The sequence below is a fragment of the Etheostoma spectabile genome, chromosome 6 (assembly GCF_008692095.1).
Source record: "Etheostoma spectabile isolate EspeVRDwgs_2016 chromosome 6, UIUC_Espe_1.0, whole genome shotgun sequence".
In the NCBI taxonomy this organism is placed as follows: domain Eukaryota; kingdom Metazoa; phylum Chordata; class Actinopteri; order Perciformes; family Percidae; genus Etheostoma; species Etheostoma spectabile.
The window spans coordinates 30,777,495-30,801,344 of NC_045738.1; the positions used below are offsets into that span (position 1 = coordinate 30,777,495).

General features: G+C 42.3%; 1 protein-coding gene across 4 annotated transcripts in view; it reads right to left on the bottom strand.

The window, feature by feature from the left end:
* grik2 (glutamate receptor, ionotropic, kainate 2) overlaps positions 1–23,850 on the bottom strand; it is a 337,350-nt gene that overhangs the window by 99,722 nt on the left and 213,778 nt on the right. Inside the window, exon 11 of one of the 4 annotated variants that reach the window (XM_032517647.1) lies at positions 19,790–19,873. The exons of the other annotated variants lie outside the window; for them this stretch is intronic. Within the exon in view, the coding sequence (XP_032373538.1) occupies positions 19,841–19,873 (33 nt within the window). The 3' untranslated portion in view covers positions 19,790–19,840. Of the gene's footprint in view, positions 1–19,789; positions 19,874–23,850 lie in introns of those variants that run through there. 4 annotated transcript variants of the gene reach the window in all.

Sequence of the window (23,850 nt, forward strand, 5' to 3'; positions counted from 1 at the left end):
ACCGACCAGACCCACTGTACGACCCAACACAAAATGATCTAACAGTACGGTGGAAGGCAAAGACTAAATACAGCGGGACAGGAAACAGAGTCAGTGTGACACAAGGGATTGAACAGGTTGAGAACATTCATCACAATGGCGGGAAACAAATGAATCAATAACCTAGACAAACTGCCCACAAACCACTATCAAAAAAACATACATACAGACCAAGACAGGAACAAATACCGTCTAACGGAAACTATACAAACAGACAGCATCATAAAATTCCATCAGCACACAGCTAAACTGTGAACAACACATTTTCATTTCAGTTAATGCGCCATATTACTACTCCCACGTGTAACTGCTTCGTAACAAACACCACAGTTACATACGTGTTTTTAGTCACAAATAAATGTATAATACAGTGGCACAGATGAAAGTTCGATTCACCATTTATCAGTTATTTAACGAAAAAATCAATCAGAAATCAACAAACCATCTACTATTTTAGCGTACCCAAAACGTGACAGACATACTGTTTCCTCCTTTATTCCGTGTTAATGCAGTTCTAATTATCTCCCATTGGAGTAAACTTATCCTGTGGTATCTGCAAAAAGCACTGGGTGTCATGGAGAGTTTTAGACACTGATTAGGGAAAGATAGTATGACAATGCTTTCTCCACAGTTACTAACTTGCAGTGTTGAGTAAACTTCCAGATCTTTTGATCCTACTCATCTAACTACATCATGCCGCTGACGTCCCCTGCTTTCCAGGTCGGAGCAGCACTGTTATGATTTTCTGTAGCCGAAAACACAGCTTTCTTCACGACCACTTTCCATGCATGTATGTATCCTATCACACCCCTAAATATCTGGAAATTGGGTAATGCATTCCCACTGTTTACAATGCCCCTCAACACTGTTATCATCATGGTGTCCAGGGAAACTGTACAAACCGACCAGTTGATTTTAAAGAGGGAAATAGAAAGTGTGTTTTCACTCCGTGACTCTTTGCCTCAAGACCGCATCAAATCCTATCAGAAAGTTGTAGATGTATACTTGATTGCTGATACTTCTCCTCTAAGCTTCCTGTGTCTCTCATGCCTGCCTCTCTTTAGTCCCAATGGGACTGCCTGACCGGGAGAACACTTTCAACCGACCACTGGCGTTTAGCGACAGTACTTTGATCTGATCTCATCGACGACGAGGCCTTGAGAAGGTAGTGTAGTCTTTATGTAGTGTGTGCTGCGTGCATTTATGCGTGTTTGTGCACTAATGCGTCCCAGCCTGTATTCGTTGTGATGCTTAGATACATGTCAGGTTTAAATGTAGCCGTGATTCATGAAAGAGAAAAAAAACAAAACCAATCTGCCATATCCCCCAATAACATTTTGGTTTAAAAAGCATATCGCAATTCATATCTGCAGTCCACATTGATTGAGTCTTTCACTACCTCTCTGTGCGCCACATTGTATGTTTCCATAAGTCATGGTAACATTGCATGATTGGGCAGATACTGCGCCCTTATCAAAGCTTTTGTGTACGCAGAACAATTCTAAAATCCTTTTTTTCCTTTTTAAGTGCTACCAACATTTTTAAAGATGATAACGCCGCACGTTCTGTGATTTCACGTCATAGTTTTGTGCAGCATAAACAAAGCTCTTTTCCACCCGTCAAAGTGTCTCGACCGAGAACCAAGCATAGTGGACCCTAGGCCCTTTTCATTAGTTACGTCATGACACCCCGCAACTGCTGTTTATACCTCGGCTTGGCGTTCGCCCACTATTTTGGATTTTTCCCTGAACAGATTGTCGCGAATGCCGTAAAGCCCGATTTTTGCTTTTTCACGGACTAGAAGAAGAATACGATTAAACAACGCAGCACTGGAGCTTTTTATTTGTCGCCTAAGCTCTTAACTCAGAGGTTTACAAGATAGACTTTGCTCACTCTAAGATTCCTGGCCATCCGTTTGCCTCGACTCGTGCGGTAGCTTCCTATTCGCTTTTTCGATGCCACTGAAAAATAAGTGTATTCGACACCACCTAGTTGTTCCGGATGGGCATCAGGTTAATAGTCAAAAGTATATTATGGTAAAAATTAGAACATACTGGTATTTCTATAGCAGTAATCGCAGTGACTCCTGTATATCTGCCTATCTGCATCTGAGCTTCGCCATTTAGTGCGTTTGCCCCAAAGCAGTGCTTCAAAACTCGAGCAGGTCCATCTACCTTTGCAGATGAACTTTTGTTGTATTTTGGCTAAATCTCTAGCATAGTGGCCCCAGCTGCCGCACTAAGTGAATCCGCGGGCTTTGCCACATCCTATGTCAGTCTAAACACGCCTAAAATGTGTTTTCTAGGGCTGCACAATTAATGAATTTAATCACATCACCATTTTGACTGCCACGATCCCATTTGTGTGATCTCGATCGTTTTTTTTGTTTTTTGCATGCGTATCTCCATAAACCACGTCTGCCATTTGCCGTCCAATTGTGTCATGCATCACGAGCGGTAGGTTTCAAGATGTACGACTTCCCAGAGACAGAGTCACGGTTGGAAAATCAACGTAGCGTCGTTAGTCGGTCTTAATGTTTCACCTTTACCAGTAACGCACATTTTTGTCCCGTCTGTGTTTTTTCAGACACAGCGTGACCATGCTAGGTCCGGTTTCTAGTAGCGTCTTTTTCTGTTCCGCTCCTCTAGGAACCCCACGGTGCTAGTCCCGCATCCACGCAATGCGGTTTATTATGGATATGGTTTAATTTGCGTTACACGACCCATTTCGTCGCTAAAAGCCTTGCCTGTTTGGGCTCCCTCCGCTACTCTTCTCTCTACTTCTTGTGCGACTCCGCGCCCGGGTTCGATCACCCAGCGCCGGTCCAAATGGGTGTTCTACATTTGTCTACATTTAAATTTTTTTATTCCCAGCACCCTGTATTTTGTACCGATGTTTCCGCTGGTAACTCCTGCTATCACGGCCGCTACGGCGAACGAAACACAGAAGAGTTTTGATGCACTAACTTCAGTTTTGTAGAGTACAGTGTGAGACGGAGCTGCTGGACCGGGGCAAGATTTACGCCAGGCCGATTACTACTTATAAAATGCAGTGACCATACGACATTTCTTACACACAACGGTGTATCCCTCCTTCGACCCGTGCTGGACCCTTTCATTAATGAGTCAGCCTCTCTCCGTGGTAACCGTCATCCCCCTCCCTCTCTCTCCCATAGCTTCTTTAAATCAGTTTTTTGAAACATGAAGGAGCTTTCCTTCTCACGTGACAAATCTAAAAATATATTATATATCCTCGCTATTATTCAGATAGCTAATTTTCATTTATATGGGTTCCCTGAATGTTCCATACAACATTCAACTTCACATGAATATGTTGTAACATAATATTGAGTTAAAGCAGTTATATGCCTATGGGACAATAATTTTTTTTGGTACATCACAAATATCGTGAGACTTTGTGATCCCTTTTTTAATGGATCAATATCGTGATTATCATTTTGGCCATAATCGTGCAGCCAGTTCCGCCTTCTGTGTGTAAATGCCCACTTCCTTTACTTGTATATCCTTTGCATTGTTCACTGCTGCGGTCCAGCACCAAAGTGCTATAGCTAACCTTTAAAATATACCAATGTTGATTTGTCGCATCAACTAAATCCAACCTACCCGTAGAATGGCATCAGGGAAAGTGCCATGGCATATCGTCCGGAATGTGGCTGTGTAAATCCGCTTAGCCGGCAGGTGAAATAGTCCGCATCTATTGGGTTTTACATCTGTTCCTGCCTCTCCATGTACGCGCCAATTTAATTCAGAGATTACCGGCAGGATGATGACCTGCTAGCACCCGCCATACAATATATTCTCAAATGCACCGCAGACACCTTCAACACTTCAGCATCCTCCCGTTCTGGCTCGCTCTCAGCCGCCCCCGGAACCTCTGTTCTTTGTGCGCCTGCCCTCCTGAATAATTTACCTCCGCTTATAAAAAAACCCCTTCAACCCTCCGCCTCAGAAGCCTGAATTAAAGAGTTGAGTTGCAATACAAAGCCATCTCTGCCCCGTGCGGGGTTCAGATGACCCTGAGTGTGTGTGTTGGCTGGTGTGGGTTTTGGGAGTTTGTGTCCTGTGCTCAGGTCAGTGCATTATGTATGGTGATAGTGTACGTTTTTGACATGGGCTTGGGTGTGGGCGATTGATGGGGGGAGGGCGGCAGGGGGGGAAGGGGGGGGGGAGGGGGGGGGGAGGGGGGGGGGGTGGGGGGGGGGGGGATGGGGGGGGGAGGGGGGGGCGGGGGGGGGGGTGGTGGTGGGGTGAGGGAGGGGGGGGGGGGGGGGGGAGGGAAGGGTGAGGGGGGGGGGGGGGGGGGGTGGGGGAGAGGGGGGGGGGTGGCGGAGGGGGGTGGGGTGGGGAGGGGAGAGCAGAGAGTGAACAAAAAGCCTTTAGGCCCGATCCAGAGCTGCTCCCCCATCTTCTTCCTGCTCTGCTTCCCCCATGATGCACCCCTTCTTCGTTTCGCACTCCACAGTGTTGTCCTCCACCAGGCCCTCCCACATGTGGCCACACCCTATCCTAGATCATCTCTAACATATCCCCTGTGGGAGTAAGAAGAAAGTGCCCCCTGCAGTGGTAGGGGGGGTGTCACACGCATCAATCGGCTTTTCAACTGTGTCCTCAGGGTCCGCATTTCCGCTGTCGTATCCAAATAGAAAGAGGGGGAATTCCTGAGTACCTGTTAATGTCCTACACTGTACAGGTCTGCCTGTGTGGGTTTGGTAGGCTGTTTCCAACTGAAACAGAACTATAATGTTTTATCTCCTGTTAAGATACACATTAATGTCTTTCACCAGTCCAGTAACCTGTAGCTTGACAATGGCATGGAAGAGTTTGCCCCTCTAAATCTGTCCTATCACTACTCCAGGGAGGTAAAATGTCCTTCATGGCGGCAAGACCGAATTAAAAGTGTGATTGTGTGTTGGTGTGTACTAAAGCTGGCATTATACTTTGATAATATGCGCGAGTTTGCATCCACACAGACCTGGGTTTATGTTTTTGTCGTTGGATTACACCAAAACCAGTAAGCTTTCTCCCACCCAGTTGTGTAAGTTGCCTTACCTGATACCATATACAGATATGGTAAAACAGAAATTTTTAAAAAACATATCATGGATGTCATAAAATGTCCTGAACCTACAATCCAGTCCTTTGGCAGAGTTGTTCACTATTGAAGTTCTTTGTTTGGCTCAAGGTTGTCTAGCACGATTCATGCAGTGACATCATAGTCACAGATAGGTTTGCAATGGTCGATACTTTAAAACTCTTTACAACATCTCACATTGTATTTTATTGGTCCCTGTTTGTCCAAAAAACTGATTTGGTTGATCCAAGACAAAGTGCAATCCAAATGTACCGTATACTGTATAAAATAAAGTGCTTAGCGCATGTCCTCACAACTTTGGAATGTTTCCGCTCCCCTCCAGACGGAGCAGCACGTTTCCAGTCGAGTCACTAAGTGCGAGAGATAAATATTTTTTTATAAGAGTACCATTCTTTTTTCGTCGAAAACAACTATTTTTTACTTTGGTTATGTTCTTATCTACAAATATAAGCACTGAATCTGAAGTGCACTCTTGCTTTTTCCCGTTCTGCTTTATTTAACTGCCTCTTTCGTCTCACTAATGTAGCAAGTTTTAATAAACTGACCACTGGATTTCATACAAATGGAAACTATTCCAAGACCAAGCAAAGCATCTGGTAGTAGTTATTTCTGGTAAACTGTCTTGGTGAGACATTGATGTGTACTGACGATAACTGGTCTTACATTCTGTCCAGTAAAAAAAATAAACCGTTGCATTTTGTTTTGCAGCTCGTACCTGGGACCCTCCAGTGCCTGAACATGACGACACCAGAAGGGTGAGACGTCTAATGTATCGGATTCTATCCAATCGAATCTCTGATCGTCTCCACCATACTGGTAGTTGTTTTAATACTCTCTTCTTTTCTGAAATGGTTTGCTGGAGTGGTTCTAACCACTGTTCACCAAAGTGGAATTGGCTCAGACGTCGTTATCTGATCGGAACCTTCAGTTACAGATCACAGGCCGGCTGTGTACGGGGGGAGTTGTACCACTGTAATTGAGTACTGTATAGTTACGCATTCAAAAACAGCTATTGCTCCTTGATTCGCTGCACTTTGGCCAAGAAATGCTGCGTTGTTTGCTCACTGGCATTGGTGTCTTTGTTATCAACTGCCAATTACTAAGTGGCAAAACAGGCAACTGCCCAAGGCCACCACCCGCAGAGGCCCCAAAGGCCCCATTGATCATTGAATCCATCGTTTTCTTTTGTAACCATTGCCACTATTGCATTTCCCCTCAACCCAAGGCCGTGTCTGGGTGGAGAAACACTACATTACAACCCTTTGTTATTTCTTTTTAGTTGTGTGTATGTCGTGAATGTTTGGTTTTTGATCAAATAACAAACTGCAACGCAAACTAACAGCAAATTGTAGGATAGTACCCCACAATAGGAGTACTGGTTTGGTTTCTGGTTCTTGGTAAGATCGATAATGAAGGCTCTATGTGTATCCTGCTGTGTGAATTGTACCTGATGGGGACTGTAAAGTGACTGCATAATACACATTGTACAGAGTGAGAAAACCGTGTGGGAGGGTCAGCTCCTCTCTGCTGCACCCACCGCCGCAGCCTAGCACCCCTACACCCGTTCAACAACGGAAGACGTCATTTTCGCCAGACCATCTGAGGTCTCCACAGTGTGTCCAGTCCAGTCCTGTTTTGTAAGCACAAAAGCCAGAGTTAGATATTCTCTAAGGTTTACTGCATAGTTTTAGGACCACAATTTCTCAATACTTCAACAAAATTTGTGCTCCTATCCATTCCAACCTAAAAGAGAAACAGAAGCAATTGTTTAGCCATGAGGCTTTCCTTCTCACATCCACATCAATGTGGAGTCCGTTGGTATTTGATGAGTTCTTTGATAAAAAGTAACAACAGAGCCATTTGTAACATAACCGTGCTTTTCCTAACGTTCTTACAGGATTTCTAGTAGTGAAGCTGCAAATTCAAACAGTTACCTCTCGCTGCCATTTTGGGACGGCAGTGTGCAAATGAAATTCACAGCTTTAGATGTCTGTTTATTAGGCAATCAAATTGTTACTGGTGCTTTATGTGGACCAATTTAGAAGGGTAAACAACTCTGAGCCAAAATAGACTCCCTCCAAGATGTCATTATTTTAGCTTTTCCTCTTGAAAAATCCTTCTCTGCTTTGCCTGACTGCCCTTTCTGTTTGAGCACTTTCTTGGAGCTGCTCTCGCCGAATCATTTGAGTTAGAGATACCCCAAAGCGCTGCCCTCCCAATTGCCAGTTGACTTCACCAGTGTGGAGACTCCAATTTGGTAGGAACAGGCTCACAGGGAAAATTGACTGATTGATTGTCCAATAAGATTTCATGGTTTACAGCTGTGCCTCCTGCAAGCCATTTGTCAGGCATATTGTGCTATTGTCTTTCTTGCCAGTGGTCAAAATCCTAGAATTCAGATCTAATTTGAGAAGAGCAACAAAATAATGTTCATTTATAGCATTCTTTCCTATTATAGACTAGTATGATAGTAGTATGTAATAGTAATATCAATCAGGAAGACTTGTTTGCAGACATGCAATGATTTATTGTACATAGCATAATAAAATGTACTGTCCCTGAAGCTTTAGACTCCATTGTTATAGAATATGTGTTAAGGTAGGAAGCCAGCAATCCCCCCGATGGAGTTAGACCACTGGTGGTGGCATCTAGAGCCCGAACCAACCGAAGAGTCGATGGAGTGTCCCGCGAGGAAGACCCAGGATCCCTTTGGGTGACGATGACTGGAGGTGGAAGAGGAGGAGGGTTTGCACGCTTTGCCTGAAATGACAGCTGACAGCAGCAGGGAGAGAAACAGATTTAAAGAAGGGTTGTGACGCTGTGATTGGCCCTTGGAATTGTGCTAATTCGATGGTTTAACAGAGCTTGAACGCCTCCAACAGCTGATTAGATTTAGGAAGAGAGCATGATTAAGTGTCGACTGAGCTACTAACACATATCGAACATGCTGTGTTTTTAAGGTTAATTTTAATATTGTTTTAGACTAGGGCCCCTTTAAAATCTCAGCGTACGGCGGAAGGCATGACGCAGGTGCGTTTAAGGTGTGTCAAATCCTCTTTTGCTAGTTTGATGGTAAAAAAGGTCTGTGCGCCCGGTACAGGGTCAAAAAGGGTTGCACTTGTCTTCATTAATTCATACGTGTGTTTTGGGCGTAACCTTCATAACCAATCAGAGTGTCCTCTCCAATTCCCTTTAAAGCCATGCCGTTTGTACCTTGGCACATTGCTATAACGGCGGATTTGCACGTTTATTATTATTTTTAATCTTTCGCACGTGTATGTGCTGCAGCGCTTCCGTGTGTGGGTGTTTGTGTGTGTGTGTAAAAGCATAATGTCAGCTTGCACGAGCCTAGGCACTTTTGCTAATGCGCTGTTTAAAATAACAATGAAATACTGTGTTTATTGACTTTAGACCAGTTTTTGTTTGTCAATGTGCGCTACACTTTCCATTGCCGCAAGATAGCACACATGCCAGAATTCACCTGAACACACCTCCCTGAAAAGACCAACACCCCATGGGCAAAGATGGCCGCCCGTGCATTTGCTATTTAAACGACGTGAGCGCGGGACAGGACGTTAACAACTGCGTCGGCCTTAAAATAGCAAAGACACTTGCGTCGGCTTTGCAACCGCTCCACGCTGGGTGCAAGATAGGGCCCTAAAGTCATTAACTTGACTGTTTAGCAAAAAAATTAAATTTATATCATGGTATAAGTCAACCAAGTTATATTAGCAGCTTTAACAACACTATGACCCAAATTAAGAGCCAAATGTTAGTTTGCTCAGTTGTCATAGAGAATTGATCTGTTGACATGTGATCTCAGTAGCGGTATAGCTTCATCCATATCGGTTTGAACTTCAGTCAAGTTAAAGTCAAGTCACTTTCATTTTTATTGCCAAAATCCAAAATTCCATCAACACCTTATTCTGTGGAGCATCTGGCTGCTTCTCAGTGATGAAAGTCTGTACACGCTGTTGTTCACCAAGAAAGCGTCAGCATGTAACCCCAAAAACCAGTTAGGGAGTTGGTTGATGTATTCTTGAAATTGGAAAAGGCCAATGCTAAGCTAAGCTATTCTCTTCCAGTTTCAGCAACACACGGTTAAAGTTAATGTTAAACTATTCCTTTACACTATCCCAAAGTCACACTATGCCACACGTTTGCAATTGATGAACACATACCACAAACGTATTGCCAATGTGGAGCTGGAGTTGTTGTTTTTTCTGTTTGCTGAACAATTCATTACCATACGTCCTTTGTTGTGTTTGAAAGATGCATGTCTGTTCTCCCAAGACTGTGTGCCATGTGAGAACCATGACTGGAGCCATATTAAAGCCATTTATGATCCGGTTATCGAGGAGGCAAGCGTAAAATAACAATATCAAATAAATTGCAGGTTGTCATTATTTATCGGGGCCGCTGTCCTTCCCCGCAAGCTGTGAAGTGATGGATTGCAGTTATTAGCAAAGACTTCACAGCTGTAATGCCAATCAGGACTGATCATGGGAGATGTGTGTGATGGCTGTGAGCGCGGGAAGGGAAGGGAGTGCTGCAATAATTGGGTTTGTTACGTTTGATTGATGCACACTTTCATCCAGCTTCTCATCATTTTCTCAGGGATTATGTACTATAAACATGATGTAATTACTGTTGAGATCTTGGCCTATCAACAGTTTCTCTACTTTGGAAATCACTCCCGTAATGTTGCGGTGGAATGAAGTACTTTAGGCTAATGGCTGAATTGCGATAATATACTTGTAATGTCCTACAGAGAGAGCAAAGAGCAGGCATGCTTCCACTTCCACAGAAACAAACTCACGTTTTATTGTTCACTGCAGGAGAGTAGAGACTGCTCTAAACACAAATCATGGATTTTCTCTGTGTCAATGCAAAATGGCAATAAAAATAAATGGGCATAATGTTTAAGGATTAAATAGCTGTTTTGTGCTGTTGAAATGTGTCATATCATATTTGATACTTTCTAGTCAAGCTTGATATAATACCAATGTTATGCTTGCTGATTCCCATTGCCTTCTCAAACCCAATATGCTTTGTGATCTGATGCCATATCAAACTATAACAAAAAAGATCTATATGATGTATGCATAAGTCTCACAATACTTTCAGACTTGTCCACCCTGTCTGTCCATGGTTCCTACTGAGATTACACCTTAAAATGTCTCACAAAAATAGGTATTTTTTAAAGAAGCCAACCAGAGCGGTTTTCTCCATCCCGAATGCTGTGTGGACTAGCCAGACCGTGCTAGTAGCGCTGTGGAGGAAGGTGAACCTCTGGTCTTAGATCGGTCTCATTTTCATTTGGCTGTCAGTATTCGGCATTGTTCTTGGTGAGAAATGCCACAAGCTGGTGCCAGAGCCCACAGACCTTCTAGGATTTACCCATTCAGAAAGAGAAGATGTGGAAAGATTATTTATAAATTGAACCAGTTGCATCATACTGACAAATAGTACTGTAAAGGCTCATTAAGCTAAATGCCCAAGCTATCAACATATGGGTTTAGGTAACAATCCTGGCGATTATCTGCTGTGGGATGCATCTCACTTTTCTAATATATCTCCAGATCCTTTTGATCATATGTACGACATAAACCAGATTTTAATACAACTATATTAATTGAAATTCCACAGACACAGAAGTCTAGTAAATTGTCAGTGTTAAATTAAATCTGTTTACTTTCTATATAACTTTATATACCCTTCAGTGTAGAATGTCATATGGTGTAGATCTTTCAGGGAGAGGATAGATTTCCATAGTGACAAACACTGCTACAGTTAAGAAACATAAATAACTACAAAAATCCACGGGAACAATATGAACAATATTATAAAATGTGTTAAATATATCTGCTTTCAAATTACAGACTGCACAATTTTGTGCAGGAATGTGCAGTGTATGTCCAAGGAATTAATGAATCCAAATCCAATATGAAAGGTTTTGTAATGAACAAAATATTGTTGGTGTAACATAGAGTGTGTTTGTAATAGTGGCAGCAAAAGGCTATACACCACACATATATACACACACACATATAATATATATATACATATATATATATATCAATCAAACACAATCTTCAGTATGTCCCTTTGTTATGTGTAAGCCAATGGGCATTTCTTCAACACACACTGCTGCTGGGAGCACCTGGATGGTTTGCTTTGTTCTCAGCTACAGCCCCACTTCATGGAGGAATCAATAATACCAAATAAAATGTTTAAATGAGTCAAATAATGCAGTATCATTGTTTTTCGCTGACACAGAAACTATTGTGTTTTTTATTAGTTGGAAAAGATGGGCTTGATTTTGTGTTTAAGGAGTCTGCATAGAGACATGGATGTGGTATAGCTTTTAATTAGGTTGGCTTCACAGAGACACTCGCTCTCCTCCTCTCTTCTTCTTAATTAAAGATGCACCGGCCTCCGTCTGCAACCAGCTTCGCTACAGAGAGTGGGTGTGTGTGTGTTTGTGTTGTGTGTTTGTTTGGTGTGTGTTGTGTGTGTGTGTATTCAGGTGGCCGATGTCTTAGATTAGATTATACTTTATTTATGTCCGTCGTTCAGGGGAATTCGGTCGTTCCAGTAGCAGCATAGCAGTAACAGCAAAAACCAAAACCAAACAAAACAATAACACCACAGTAAGCACACGAAAGATACAAGGCAGAAATACAAGGAAGAAATACAGGCAAGAATAGACATGAACATATGGTAACTGAGTAAGTAAATGCCGTCAAACAAAGGAATTTTAAGTGCGGTTGCCATGATAAGAGAAACAATATTGCGGTGTAAGTGACTTTAAAAATTAAGTTGAATGTGTAATTAGAGCAAGAAGCAAGATTCGGTAGCATATTTAAATTTATTAACCTGAGACATAAATATTGAAAGTAAGTACTTGTATAAATAATATAATACCAATATTAAGATAAACAGAAGTGTGTGATGTAGATGGGAGAAAAACAGGAACAGAACCTACAACACTATCAGGTAAGCAGGTGTTGTAGAGTCTGACAGCGGCCGGGATGAAGGACCTGCGGTACCTCTCCTTCTACACGTGGGTGTATCAGTCTGCTGCTGAAGGAGCTGCTCAGGGACCCCACATTGTCATGTAGGGGTGAGAGGTGTTGTCCATGATGGATGTCAGCTTGCCTAACATCCTCCTCTCCCCTACTTCCTCTATGGTCCAGAGAGTCCAGGACAGAGCTCGCTCTCCCTGATCTCTATTGATTCTGCTCCTGTCCCGGTCCGAGCTGCCCCCCCTCCAGCAGACCACAGCGTAGAGGATGGCAGAGGGCACCACAGAGTCATAGAGTCCTGAGAGAGTCCTCCACACTCCAAGGACCTTACTCCTCAGCAGATGAGGCGACTCTGGCCCTTCTTGTAGATGCTTGGGTGTTATCAGTCCAGTTCAGTTTATTGTTTAGGTGAACACCCAGGAATTTGTAGCTCTCCACTACATCAATGTCCATCATCAATCATTGGTCTTCTGATAAGACAACTAGAAAAACTATATTCAAATGCATCATGTATCAAATGCAATTAGCTGAATCATTTAATGTTTTTTACAATCAGTTTGAAATTGATAAACACCCCGTCATTTTAGGCTATAATTGTGTAAAACAACAACGTTTTTATTACACACTGTACAATTGTTGCAAGCAGTTCTTAGTTTTGGACCAAAACAAAACTGAACTTAAGGTTTACTTACTAGCTTTTTTTAGATCCTTTAAACCCAATTTCACTGTAGTTTTGCCTTTAAAACATATTAAAATCAAGTCCAAAGGATCTATACAACATAAAATTGAAAGTCTTCACCAAAGTACTCTCCGTTTAATAGTCACATCTCAGGTTGGATGACCCAGTGGAATCAGTGTATTGAGAAATTCTCCTTTTAAATAAATGGTATGCTTCTTACGGAACACCTTAGCTACTACACAACCATGATGCATGGCTAATCTTTTTCACAGATCATCACAGGCAATATGGAGTTTGAAAGCCACTTGAAATGGGGAAATGTGAAACGTTACAGAACATGATTTGCTGTATGTTGCACATAGAAAATACAAAGAACATGTAAGTTACAGTTCAAACAGTGAAATTTGCAAAATAAAATATAAACTAAAGTATAAAAATTAATGTAATTATTTTAAATGGATTGCAATCCATTGGAGGCACTGTAACAGTGCTAAGCTTTTTAATCATTTATTTATATTATTTAGCTTTTGTTTTATGTACTGTATTAAAATGTTTTACCTCTGGAAAACCATTCAGATTGCACACACAAGTGCATCAGCATCTGCGTTGTATCGTATGTAATGCTATTGGGCAATGTGTCGCCTGTGTTATACGATTAATTGGGATAAAGCATGTGTATAGCAGCTGGCGAACCACGCTGGTTGACAAACCATTCCTTTAAAAAACTGTTTTGAACAGCCTCCTTTTGAAGCTATAATTCATAAATCCAGACATTGCTAAATCACTGTTGGTCAGTGTTGGACCTTAATCAAACTAGAAAAAGAAAGCAAATTGCATGAATCCTTGCATAATTTCAATGATTGGAGCAGACAAGGCTTTGGAGCTGACTAATTCATTTTGGGTCTGTACAGCGCAAAGTTTTCTACTCTTCTACCATTGGACCGCAGTGTTGAAGTCCCCTAAATTAGAAATAAATGCTGTGGGGCTCAGTTCTGGAGTATTTTGTGAAATGTGCGAGGGTATAAGTAACATTTCTCTATGTTGTGGCTACTAATCCAAAAATGATATTGAAAACCCTCCAGTGCCATTTCCAGTTCCACAGTTCCGGCTTTTATAATGTCCTGAAAGAATCACAGGTATTGCTGACTGTTCCAGTGAGCGGTTTATGGATAATTAGTTTTTCACAGTTGACATAAGTGAAGGTCATAACTGCCAATGGGCTCACAATAGCATCTTTTGTACTCATGACAGATAGAACTTTTGTTCCACTAGTTAACATGGCATCAAATAGAGACTGAGAGAAAATGATCAATCATAAAGGAGGATAAAATGAAATTATATCACTAGAATAAGATCTTGTCTAAGCTTACATATAGATATGTGCATGTAAATGTACACTGCATAAACACATTGCGAGGAGAAGTGTACTTTTTACGTCACCAACGGCGGCAACCCACTGTGCGGAAATATTGGAAATGTGAGGACAAGCCTAGCACATACAATTTGTGATTATGTGGATGTGTGATATATTCTATGACAGGTAATAACCCACACAGTCAGTAAGCTTAGGGTGCATATAGTCTGGCTTGCCAGACCTTCCTCCACTTGCTGCGACAAAGGTCTGAAAAAATTCCAGGTGGCAGGTCCAAGGCAACGGCAAACAGCAAAAAACTTACAGCCTAAAAAACAGCACAAGATCATGGTTGGTGTCCATTTTAAACTAGAAGTTTCTGATGGGCTGCCCTCATAGGGAGGAGCAGGCTCTTCTGTCCTCTAATTATATATAACACTGGATTAACATTATACATGGCCTATAGATAAACCAAATCACCTAACACACATCTTCCATAGTATCCATCATTAATACACCAAGGGTTATAAGATTAGATTCTTTGATAATACAACTTATTGTAAGCATACTTTTAATAGGCAGAAATAGTAAAAATAAAAGAAGAGTTGTGACATTTAGGGCCCTATGTTGCACCCGGTGCAGCGCGCTCAAGCCCGACACAAGTCTCTTTGCTATTTTAGGACCGGCGCTGTTGTTAATTTCCCGTCCAGCGCCCCTTCGTTTAAATAGCAAATGCACCTGCACCCTGGGCGTGCTGGTCTTACAGGGTGTGTTCTGGTGAATTCTTGGCATGTTGCTATCTTGCGGCAGCAGGAGAAGGAGTGATCGTGCCATTGACCAACAAAAACCTGGTCTAAAGTCAATAATATTTCATTGTATTTAACAGTGTCTCAGTACAATCGCCTGGCTTGTGCCAAGCGCGCGCACACATGCTTGTTACACATACACATACACGGATACCAGCAGCACACACACATGCAAAGATTAAAAATAAAGTATTACGATGCAATCCGCCATTATAATAGCAATTAAATAATATTGCTAGTTACACCCAAATCTCACCTATGATTTAATGAAGACTCTAGTACAACCCATTTGAATCATGCGCCTGGTCTAAGGGCTTAGGGCGTGTCCAATCCACTTTTGCTAGTTTTTTCGCCGTCAAACTAGCAAAAGTGGATTGACACGCCCTAAGCCCTTAGATTGTTAAATAGGACCCTAAGACTTTATATCAGTCTACATTTAGCAGTTTGAACAGAAGTTCTTCTGATACTAGATGTATTGTGACTTTGGCACTACAATGCATCGTTATATTGTATGGAATTAACATTGTATATCTGATTTCTAAAACTTAAGCTTTCTTTTAAGAACGGTGATTCTTGCAGAGAGCAGGGAGAGGAGGATTCATTCTCATTTTCACCTTTGACAGGGGTATCAATCCAAGTGGTTTCTTTAAAGGTGCCCTGCCACACATTTCATTAGGTTGTAGTAATTTGTCTGAAGTTCTATCATGGACTCTGTAAGATTGTTTGCCTTGGTTACCTTGTTTCAACCCATCTAGTGTGTTTAAAAAAAAAGGCCTGCAGGAAGACTCAGCTGGATTTGTGCCAGTTCTCATTATATTCAACGAGCTAAGCTGCTTGTCTCTGATTGGCTAAGAGCTAGCCATGAGAGCCTGGCTATCAGTATCCTTTACCCAGTGCAACTGGGCGAGCTCATGAATAGTAATAAGCTCAGCAACATGACGTCAGACTCACCAGCTTTTGTATTGGTCGTTTCTGCAGGATTGTGCAGGAAGCGATCAAAGGAAGAATAACAAACTAAAGGCACTGTCTGTTTCTTTTAGTTTTAGTTTGTGGCCTCCTGGTAAGTCACTGTTAATTAATCAAAGCTAAGGCCCAGATAGACCTGATTGACAAACAGGCATGACATTTTGGCCTGTGTGTGTGTGTGTGTGTGTGTGTGTTGGTTGGATCAGAGATTCTATGTTGACTGGGAGAAAGGTGAACTGGTGTTTTCCACCATTGATTCTCAGGTGTCGCTCATGTAAGGTGTCCCACCATATTTTTTCATGATAGGTCCTGTCCTTTATCAGGGGCCCCAGATTGGATGTAGAGTTGTTTTACATCTGGTTTCCCTCAGCACTGGCATTGGGCTGACATTTATGGATTGAAGAGAACGGGCACATTCAAGGGAATGACCAAAAATGTTTATTGGTATCATATAAAGAACCTTGTGATTTACAGTCTTGTTGTGTGGTGTTTAACCGTAGTTCCGTGGTGGAAAAGGGTGAGGGGGGCTTCCTGTGCAGCACCAAAGGGGCCCCTCAGCTGTAGTGTTTGTATCGCCTTATTATGTAAATGTAAATGTACTGTTTTTATGTAGCGCTTTCCAGCTTAACAACTGCTCAAAGCGCTTTTACATCTACGTAACATTCACCATTCACACACATTCATACACTGTGGCCGGGGCTGCCGTACAAGGTGCCACCTGCTCATCAGATAAACATTCACACACATTCACACTCCGTGCGCAGCACCGGGGGCAACTCGGGTTCAGTGTCTTGCCCAAGGACACTTCACATGACTGCAGGGCAGGATCAAACCCCCAACCTTCCAATTGGCAGGCAACCACTCTACCACTGAGCCACAGCCGCCCACTTAGTGATAAGCCTCTCTGCAACAACTGTTCAGGAAGCCTTCAGAGATGCAGGAGCGATTACTGGGTCTGAAACCGTGCACTTCCTGTACACTACGTACTGACTTGCATAGTGTGTTAAATTTGACGGGGGAGTGTTGTCTCAATCCGCACAAGCCTTAATGTACTTTCCGGAACATCTCATCCCTCCCCCTTCTTCTTGTGAAATTTTAAATTTAACCCCAGCCACTATATTAACTTTTTAAACTTTTGTTAGCTCTTCCCCTTTCGCGACGTAGCTAAGATGGCGACTTTTTGACCATTTAATGCACCTCCGGGTATTCTAATTTAAACTCTAAGTCGCAATTTGAGACACACCATGGTCTTTGGGCTTTGGAGACAGGAGTTCTTGGAGAAGTTGAATTCAATTATTCCCTTTGTAGCGCTACAGGAGAAAAAAAACAGCCCAAGCTGACCAATCACAGTTCTGGGTGCGTAAACCTTTGACGCACAACTGCACTATAATAAAAAAGTCCATGTCATTTCCTCTAGAAGCAGCTACAAACTGGATGTGATAAGGCTAAATGCTTTACAATTTGTTCTTGTGCTCTAAAGGTTCAACAGACAAATAAAAATCAATTCTGTATGTTTTTGCGGAGGAAATTTCAGTGACAAATTTAGTTCTGAAGTTAGCATATTTAAAAGATAGAAACCAAGAAAATGGTACCATTCCTTCCTAATACTCTGAATCTGCCCCATGTGTTGTTTTCTGCACACAGTATTAAAATTGCCTAGAAAACTACTTTTGTTTGGATTTAAAAAACACTGTCATGTTCATCACCACGGAAGCAGTTACCATGGTGATAAGAAGAGGAAACACTGCTCATATATATATATATATAACATATATATATATATATATATATATACACACACACCACACACACCCACACACACCACACACACACACATCACTATGCACACACACTGCTGTCCGGACCATGTGTTGTTGTTGTCAGTAGCTCACCTGAGGGACCAGTGTGTGAGGCAGAAATACTCAAAGAAATACTTATTGCAGGTATAAAGAAGGTCTGAACACTGGCTCCAAGTACTGGTGTATTTCTCGTTGACTGCAAAGATCTTCTTCAGGCCATCTTCCAACAGACTGCCCTACCATCACATATTATTTCAATGGTAATTGGTTCCGGTATGTGTGCCTGTTTTATATGTCAGCAGAGACGTTACATGTACATTTCACCTACGTTCACCTTCAATGACATGCCTGGACAATAGTAGCGGGTTTTGGTGTTTGCACTGTATCTTGACATTGCAGCCGCGCTGGTATTGATCTGAGTGTGGCCAGTGCTTTCTGCTCTTTGATTAGAGATACATCAGTATCAGCTGCTGAGGTATAATTAGCAGCCCATGAGCTACAGTAGATATAACATTATGTGCGGAGTTGTGTCAGCAGTGATAATGCTGTTTGCAGTGTGGTTAAGTGAGGCTGTAGTGGTGGAAATCACCACAGGCCTCACGATACATATCATCACGATATTGCAATTTTTACTTTTTACTTCAAAATGTTCCCATTTCAAATGATGTCCCCAAAAGGAAACTTTGTCAAAATCTGTTTTATCTCATAAGAAAATGTAATTGTTGCAAAATGGACGTCAGCAGACTAACTGACCAACACATAACAGTACGTCCCAGACAAAAGTCTTGTCGCTGTGTACAAATTGACCTGAAGTGCCGCTGAATATATTTCTAATCAAGATTTATTTACAAGAAATGGCTCTTTATCCCAACAGCTTTTGTAATAATGTTTCAGTGCAAAAGAAACTGTCAAAAAGTATTCTAAATTGGGCACCCAGATAGCTCAGTTGGTAGAGCAGGTGCCCATGTTTTGAGGTTTATTCCTCGACGCAGCCGGCCCGGGTTTGAATCCGGCCTGCACCCTTTGCTGCATGTCACTCCCCCTCTCTCTCCCCTTTCAAAAAACTTCACCTGTCCTGTCCATTAAAGGCCTAAAAATGCCCAAAAATAATCTTAAAAAAAAAAAAAAAAAAGTATTCTAATATTCTCAGCTTGGTAAAGCCCATTGAGTCAATTTTTGCAAAGACATAATGTTTTCGCCTTGTCATGAGCTTCACCTGTGACTAATAATGGATCATTAGGTCTCAGGTGTGTATAAAAACAACCCCAGTACCCTAGACCTTCACATCAACTGCAACTAGACATCTGCAAACATGCCTAAGATTCACCCTGAGACTAAAGTTTTGATTATCAAGAGGCTGAAGACCAATCCACTGCTGATGTGGCAGACACCTTCAATGTGTCCAGCGTCAAGTTCAGAGGATTAAAAAAACATTTGAAGACACGGGAGATGTTTTTGACAACCCCAGGTCAGGCAGACCCCGCAAGCAACTGCTCGAGAGGACCGTTTGTTGGCTCGAAATCCAAGGCCAGCCCATTTTCCACTGCAGCAAGGTCCCCCAGACCTGGTCCCCTGAATTCCCCGTGTCAACCAAACGGTTTGTCGGATTCTGTCTCGTAATGGCCTCCATGGGACTCAGTGCCCAGAAGCAGCACAAACAAAGACAATTGAAAAACCGTGTGGCATTTGCCAAGGCCCACAGCCTGCTAAAATGGACATGGAGAAGTGGAAGAAAGGGTTTTTTCAAGGCAAATGCCACACGGTTTTTCAATTGTCTTTTGTTTAGTGCTGGCTTCTGGGCACTGAGTCCACCATGGAGGCCATTACGAGACAGAATCCGACAAACCGTTCTGGTTGACACGGGGACTAAAGACTGAGAGGGAGAGACTCACGTGGCCATTAGCTCCTTGCCATGCCATTCCACTGGCCTGTGTTCCCATCCGGCACCGTATCCTCCCATCTTCCACTAGGCGATCTCTAAGTGAAGCCCAGAGTGGGCCAGCTCTCCAGCAGGTCTATGCAGTAGCCCTCAAAGCGGGTCGTTCCCATAAAGCGGCTTGTCAGACCTTCTTGAACATCACATACGGCTCCACCTGTCAGGTGAAATATTGGAGAGGGATGAGTCTCTACAGCACTTGGCATCTTTTACCTACTGATAAGGCCTATCTGAGAGGCTGTCTGATGTGTGAGATAGGCTTAGGCTGCACGCACGAGCCCAAACACACACTGGCTCGACTAGTAATGCATGTGGAAAGCGCTGTGTTTATGTGTGTGTGTTGCCATCAGTCAGACTCCTGTGATGAGAGGTGGTGAGTGCAAAGTGAGGCTGCACCACAATAAGAGATAATCCCCCATATCATGACTCTGTGCTCCTCTCAGCCTCAGAAGCTGGCTTTGACCCAGGCCCAGCTTTCGGGAGACCCACATGCTTTGTCAAAGATAAGAGATGCTGAGAGCGGACACAAAAAGAGGGAGCAAGAGCCGTCACATCCTCTGTTCACACTAACAGCTGGGGAGATTACTAAGTCTTCTTTCATATGGCTTTTTTTTCCTCCCTCCCGCCTACTGACATCTCTCCACCATGTCCTTCTCCTCCTCTTTCCTCCACGCTCACTCCCTGTGTTCTCCCCCTCCTGCTTCCTCCCTCTGTACATGCTACATGCACCATCTTGTCTTTCTTAGCCTCGGCGCTCGTTCTCGCACACGTCCCTCATTTCTAGTACTCCCTTGACTCTCTCAGACAAATAAATCCAAAATACATCATTAGCAGGTGTGTTTTTATAATATAACTGTGCCATGACTGAAACAAAAACAATAAAGATTGCTACAGCTTGACACTTTCACTGGCTGGAGTTTTAACAGAATTCAGGCCTTGAGATGTTTACATAACAGGGGGGAACAACAGTTTGTTCTCGTACTAGTGATGGCAGCCCGAACAAACAGCTGCTTTGCAGTATATCATACATTTGCCTTGTAGTCGATAGAACACAGATGTTGAGGAGAATGACTTCTCTGCACTGTAAGACAGGATATATAGTCACGAAGAAGCTTGACATTTTATGTTCCCTTGTCTTTGTTTTCTCTATAATCTATCAATAGTCCCTTTGGAATATGAAAATGACATGTTAAATGCTGTTTTAAATCTCCTGTTATTCTGGATTTTTGTCAGTAATCCGTCACACACGATAAGCATGTGCAGCGCAGGTATTCTTCATCAATGGTGGAAGGAAGCTATTTCCCGTTGCTAGCTAACAACATGCTGTTATCTTATTGTTGCCTTTCAAAAGTCAGCGGCAACTAGTCAAAGTTGAAATAATAGGCTTGTTCAAGAATAACAGTGCTTTGCCTGTAAAGTGGATGAGGCGGCGGCAGCAGCAGAGGCAGGGACAAAAATGACTAAATATTGTTATGAGATACTATATCACTTGAACAGTCCCCAGTCGTTTTCATTCAGACAGGTAGCTGTCAAAAGCTCTACATGAGATCTGTTGCAGATGTTATAACAGACTGTATGTGATCTGTGATCTGAACGATTAAATCTCTGATTTCTTAACGTCACTATCCAGCCACACTACATGTGCTCTGTACAGGATATATATAATAATTATAATAATAATAATAATAATTAATAATGCATTTTATTTAAGGTGCCTTTCTCGGCACTCAAGGACACCAGACAGGGATACTAAGACATTTTAAAAACAGCAAAAAACAACAACACAACAGAAAAAGGCATAGCAATAGACATATAAGTGGAATAGGCAGTTTTAAACAGATGTTCCGAGTTGTGATTTGAAATCACAGCTGAATAATCAATGTTTCTAAGTTAGGGTGGTGATGAATTCCAGAGACGGGGAGCCTTTAAATCAGACAAATGGCAATTCAAATTCCTCCAATTCAAACCAATTAAAAGTTATATAAAACGTCATCATGTGATTTGATTTGAACCAATCACATCAGTTTAGATCAGCTAGAGGCCGGCTTTCCCAGCATGCCCTGGGTCCGCATGGGTCTTGCAGTCAATGAAAAGCTGATTGATTCTTCGCAGACCTGCTCATCTCAAACAAGCCTAATTGAACTTTGAGCGCAAACGCGAAAATCCAAGCGTTCGCGACACGACAGGCGGTACACAGTGCATAGCTGGGCCACTGCCCTCCCAATAGGAAATCAATGGAAGGCCGAGCAAAGCAGTTTTGAACACTGGAATGGTTAGGATTGTTTACATGTGAAATATTATACAAGTGCTCCGCCTCTTTTGCTCTCCACACGGACTGTTTACCTACATGCAACTAGTGCCCACTCAAACGTGATTGGTCAATACATACTACTCGGACTAACACGGAAACCAAAATGCATGCAATACCAAAATTGTGTGCTGTTGTCTACAGATTCTCCATGTAAATTCAGATATTTGGTTTTAGAAATGAGTAAGAATGTAACTCTTTCCCATCACTTCCTTGGTGCCCTCAAAACAGGAAATAATCTCAAATTAGCAGCTTCAGTTCTTTAGGGATAGGGGAAAAATTCAATACAGCATTGTATCGCGATATTTCCGTGGCAATACTGTATCAATCTTTTACTATACAGTCCCTGACAAAAGTCTTGTCGCTTATCTATTTTGTAAGAACACCTGCTATAACCTGACTTTTAATTAATCAATTGGTGTAAAAATAGCTCATATGAAAAGCTAAAACCCTCCCAAATGATGTTAATGCACTGACATGAATTAGTTTCACTAAAAAAAGATTGTTTAAACAAGACAGGTCAAATTTTGGCAAGACAAAAGTTTTGTCGCCTATCATAAATTGAACAAATTTACTACAAATACTAAAATATGTCAGCAAATTAAATAGTGGTGCTGTGAGATTCAAATTTATATCTTGTATGACTTCCATGAGCTTGAAGGACTGCTCCATGCTTTTGGCAGGATTCATACATTGTATTGATGAAGTCATCGAATAGCTAGGAAAGCAGTCTTGCATGCCTCCCAGAGTTCATCAATATTCTTTGGTTTGGTCTTCCATGCTTCCTTTCATCCTACCCCACATGTCTCAATGATGTTCATGTCTGGTGACTGGGCCGGCCATCCTGGAGCATCTTGATCTTCTTCTCCTTGAGGAACTTTGAAGTGGAGATGGAAGTATGCAATGGGCACCATCCTGCTGTTGAATTTGGCCTCTTTTATGGTTGGAATATAAGAGTAGCTAAGATTCTTGGTATTTGAGACTATTGATGTGCCTTCCACCCTGTAGATCTCTCGCACACCCATACTGGATGTAACCCCAGACCATGATTTTTCCGCCCCAAACTTCACTGTTTCTGGGTGATCTTGGATCCATCCGGGCTCCAGTAAGTCTCCTGCAATATTTGGGGCAACTGTGGTGTATTCAACAGAAGATTAATCTGAAAATCCCTTCTTCCACTTCTCCATTGTCCATCCTTTTAGCAGGCTGTGGGCCTTGGCAAATGCCACACGTTTTTCAATTGTCTTTTGTTTAGTGCTGGCTTCTGGGCACTGAGTCCCCATGGAGGCCATTACGAGACAGAATCCGACAAACCGTTCTGGTTGACACGGGGACTTCAGGGGACCAGGTCTGGTGGACTCTGCTGCAGTGGAAAATGGGCTGGCCTTGGATTTTCGAGCCACAAACGGTCCTCTCGAGCAGTTGTCTTGCGGGGTCTGCCTGACTGGCTTGTCAAAAACATCTCCAGTGTCTTCAAGTTTTTTTAATCCTCTAACTTGACGCGGAGACACATTGAAGGTGTCTGCCACTCCAGTGGATCTGGTCTTCAGCCTCTTATATCAAAACTTTAGTCTCAGGGTGAATCTTAGGCATGTTTGCAGATGTCTAGTTGCAGTTGATGTGAAGGTCTAGTGTACTGGGGTTGTTTTATACACACCTGAGACCTAATTGATCCATTATATCACAGTGAGCTCATATGCCAAGGCGACAACACTTATGTCTTTGCAAAAATTGACTCAATGGCTTTACCAAGCTGAGAATATTAGAATACTTTTTTTTTTTTTTTTAAGATTATTTTTTGGGCATTTTTGGCCTTTAATGGGACA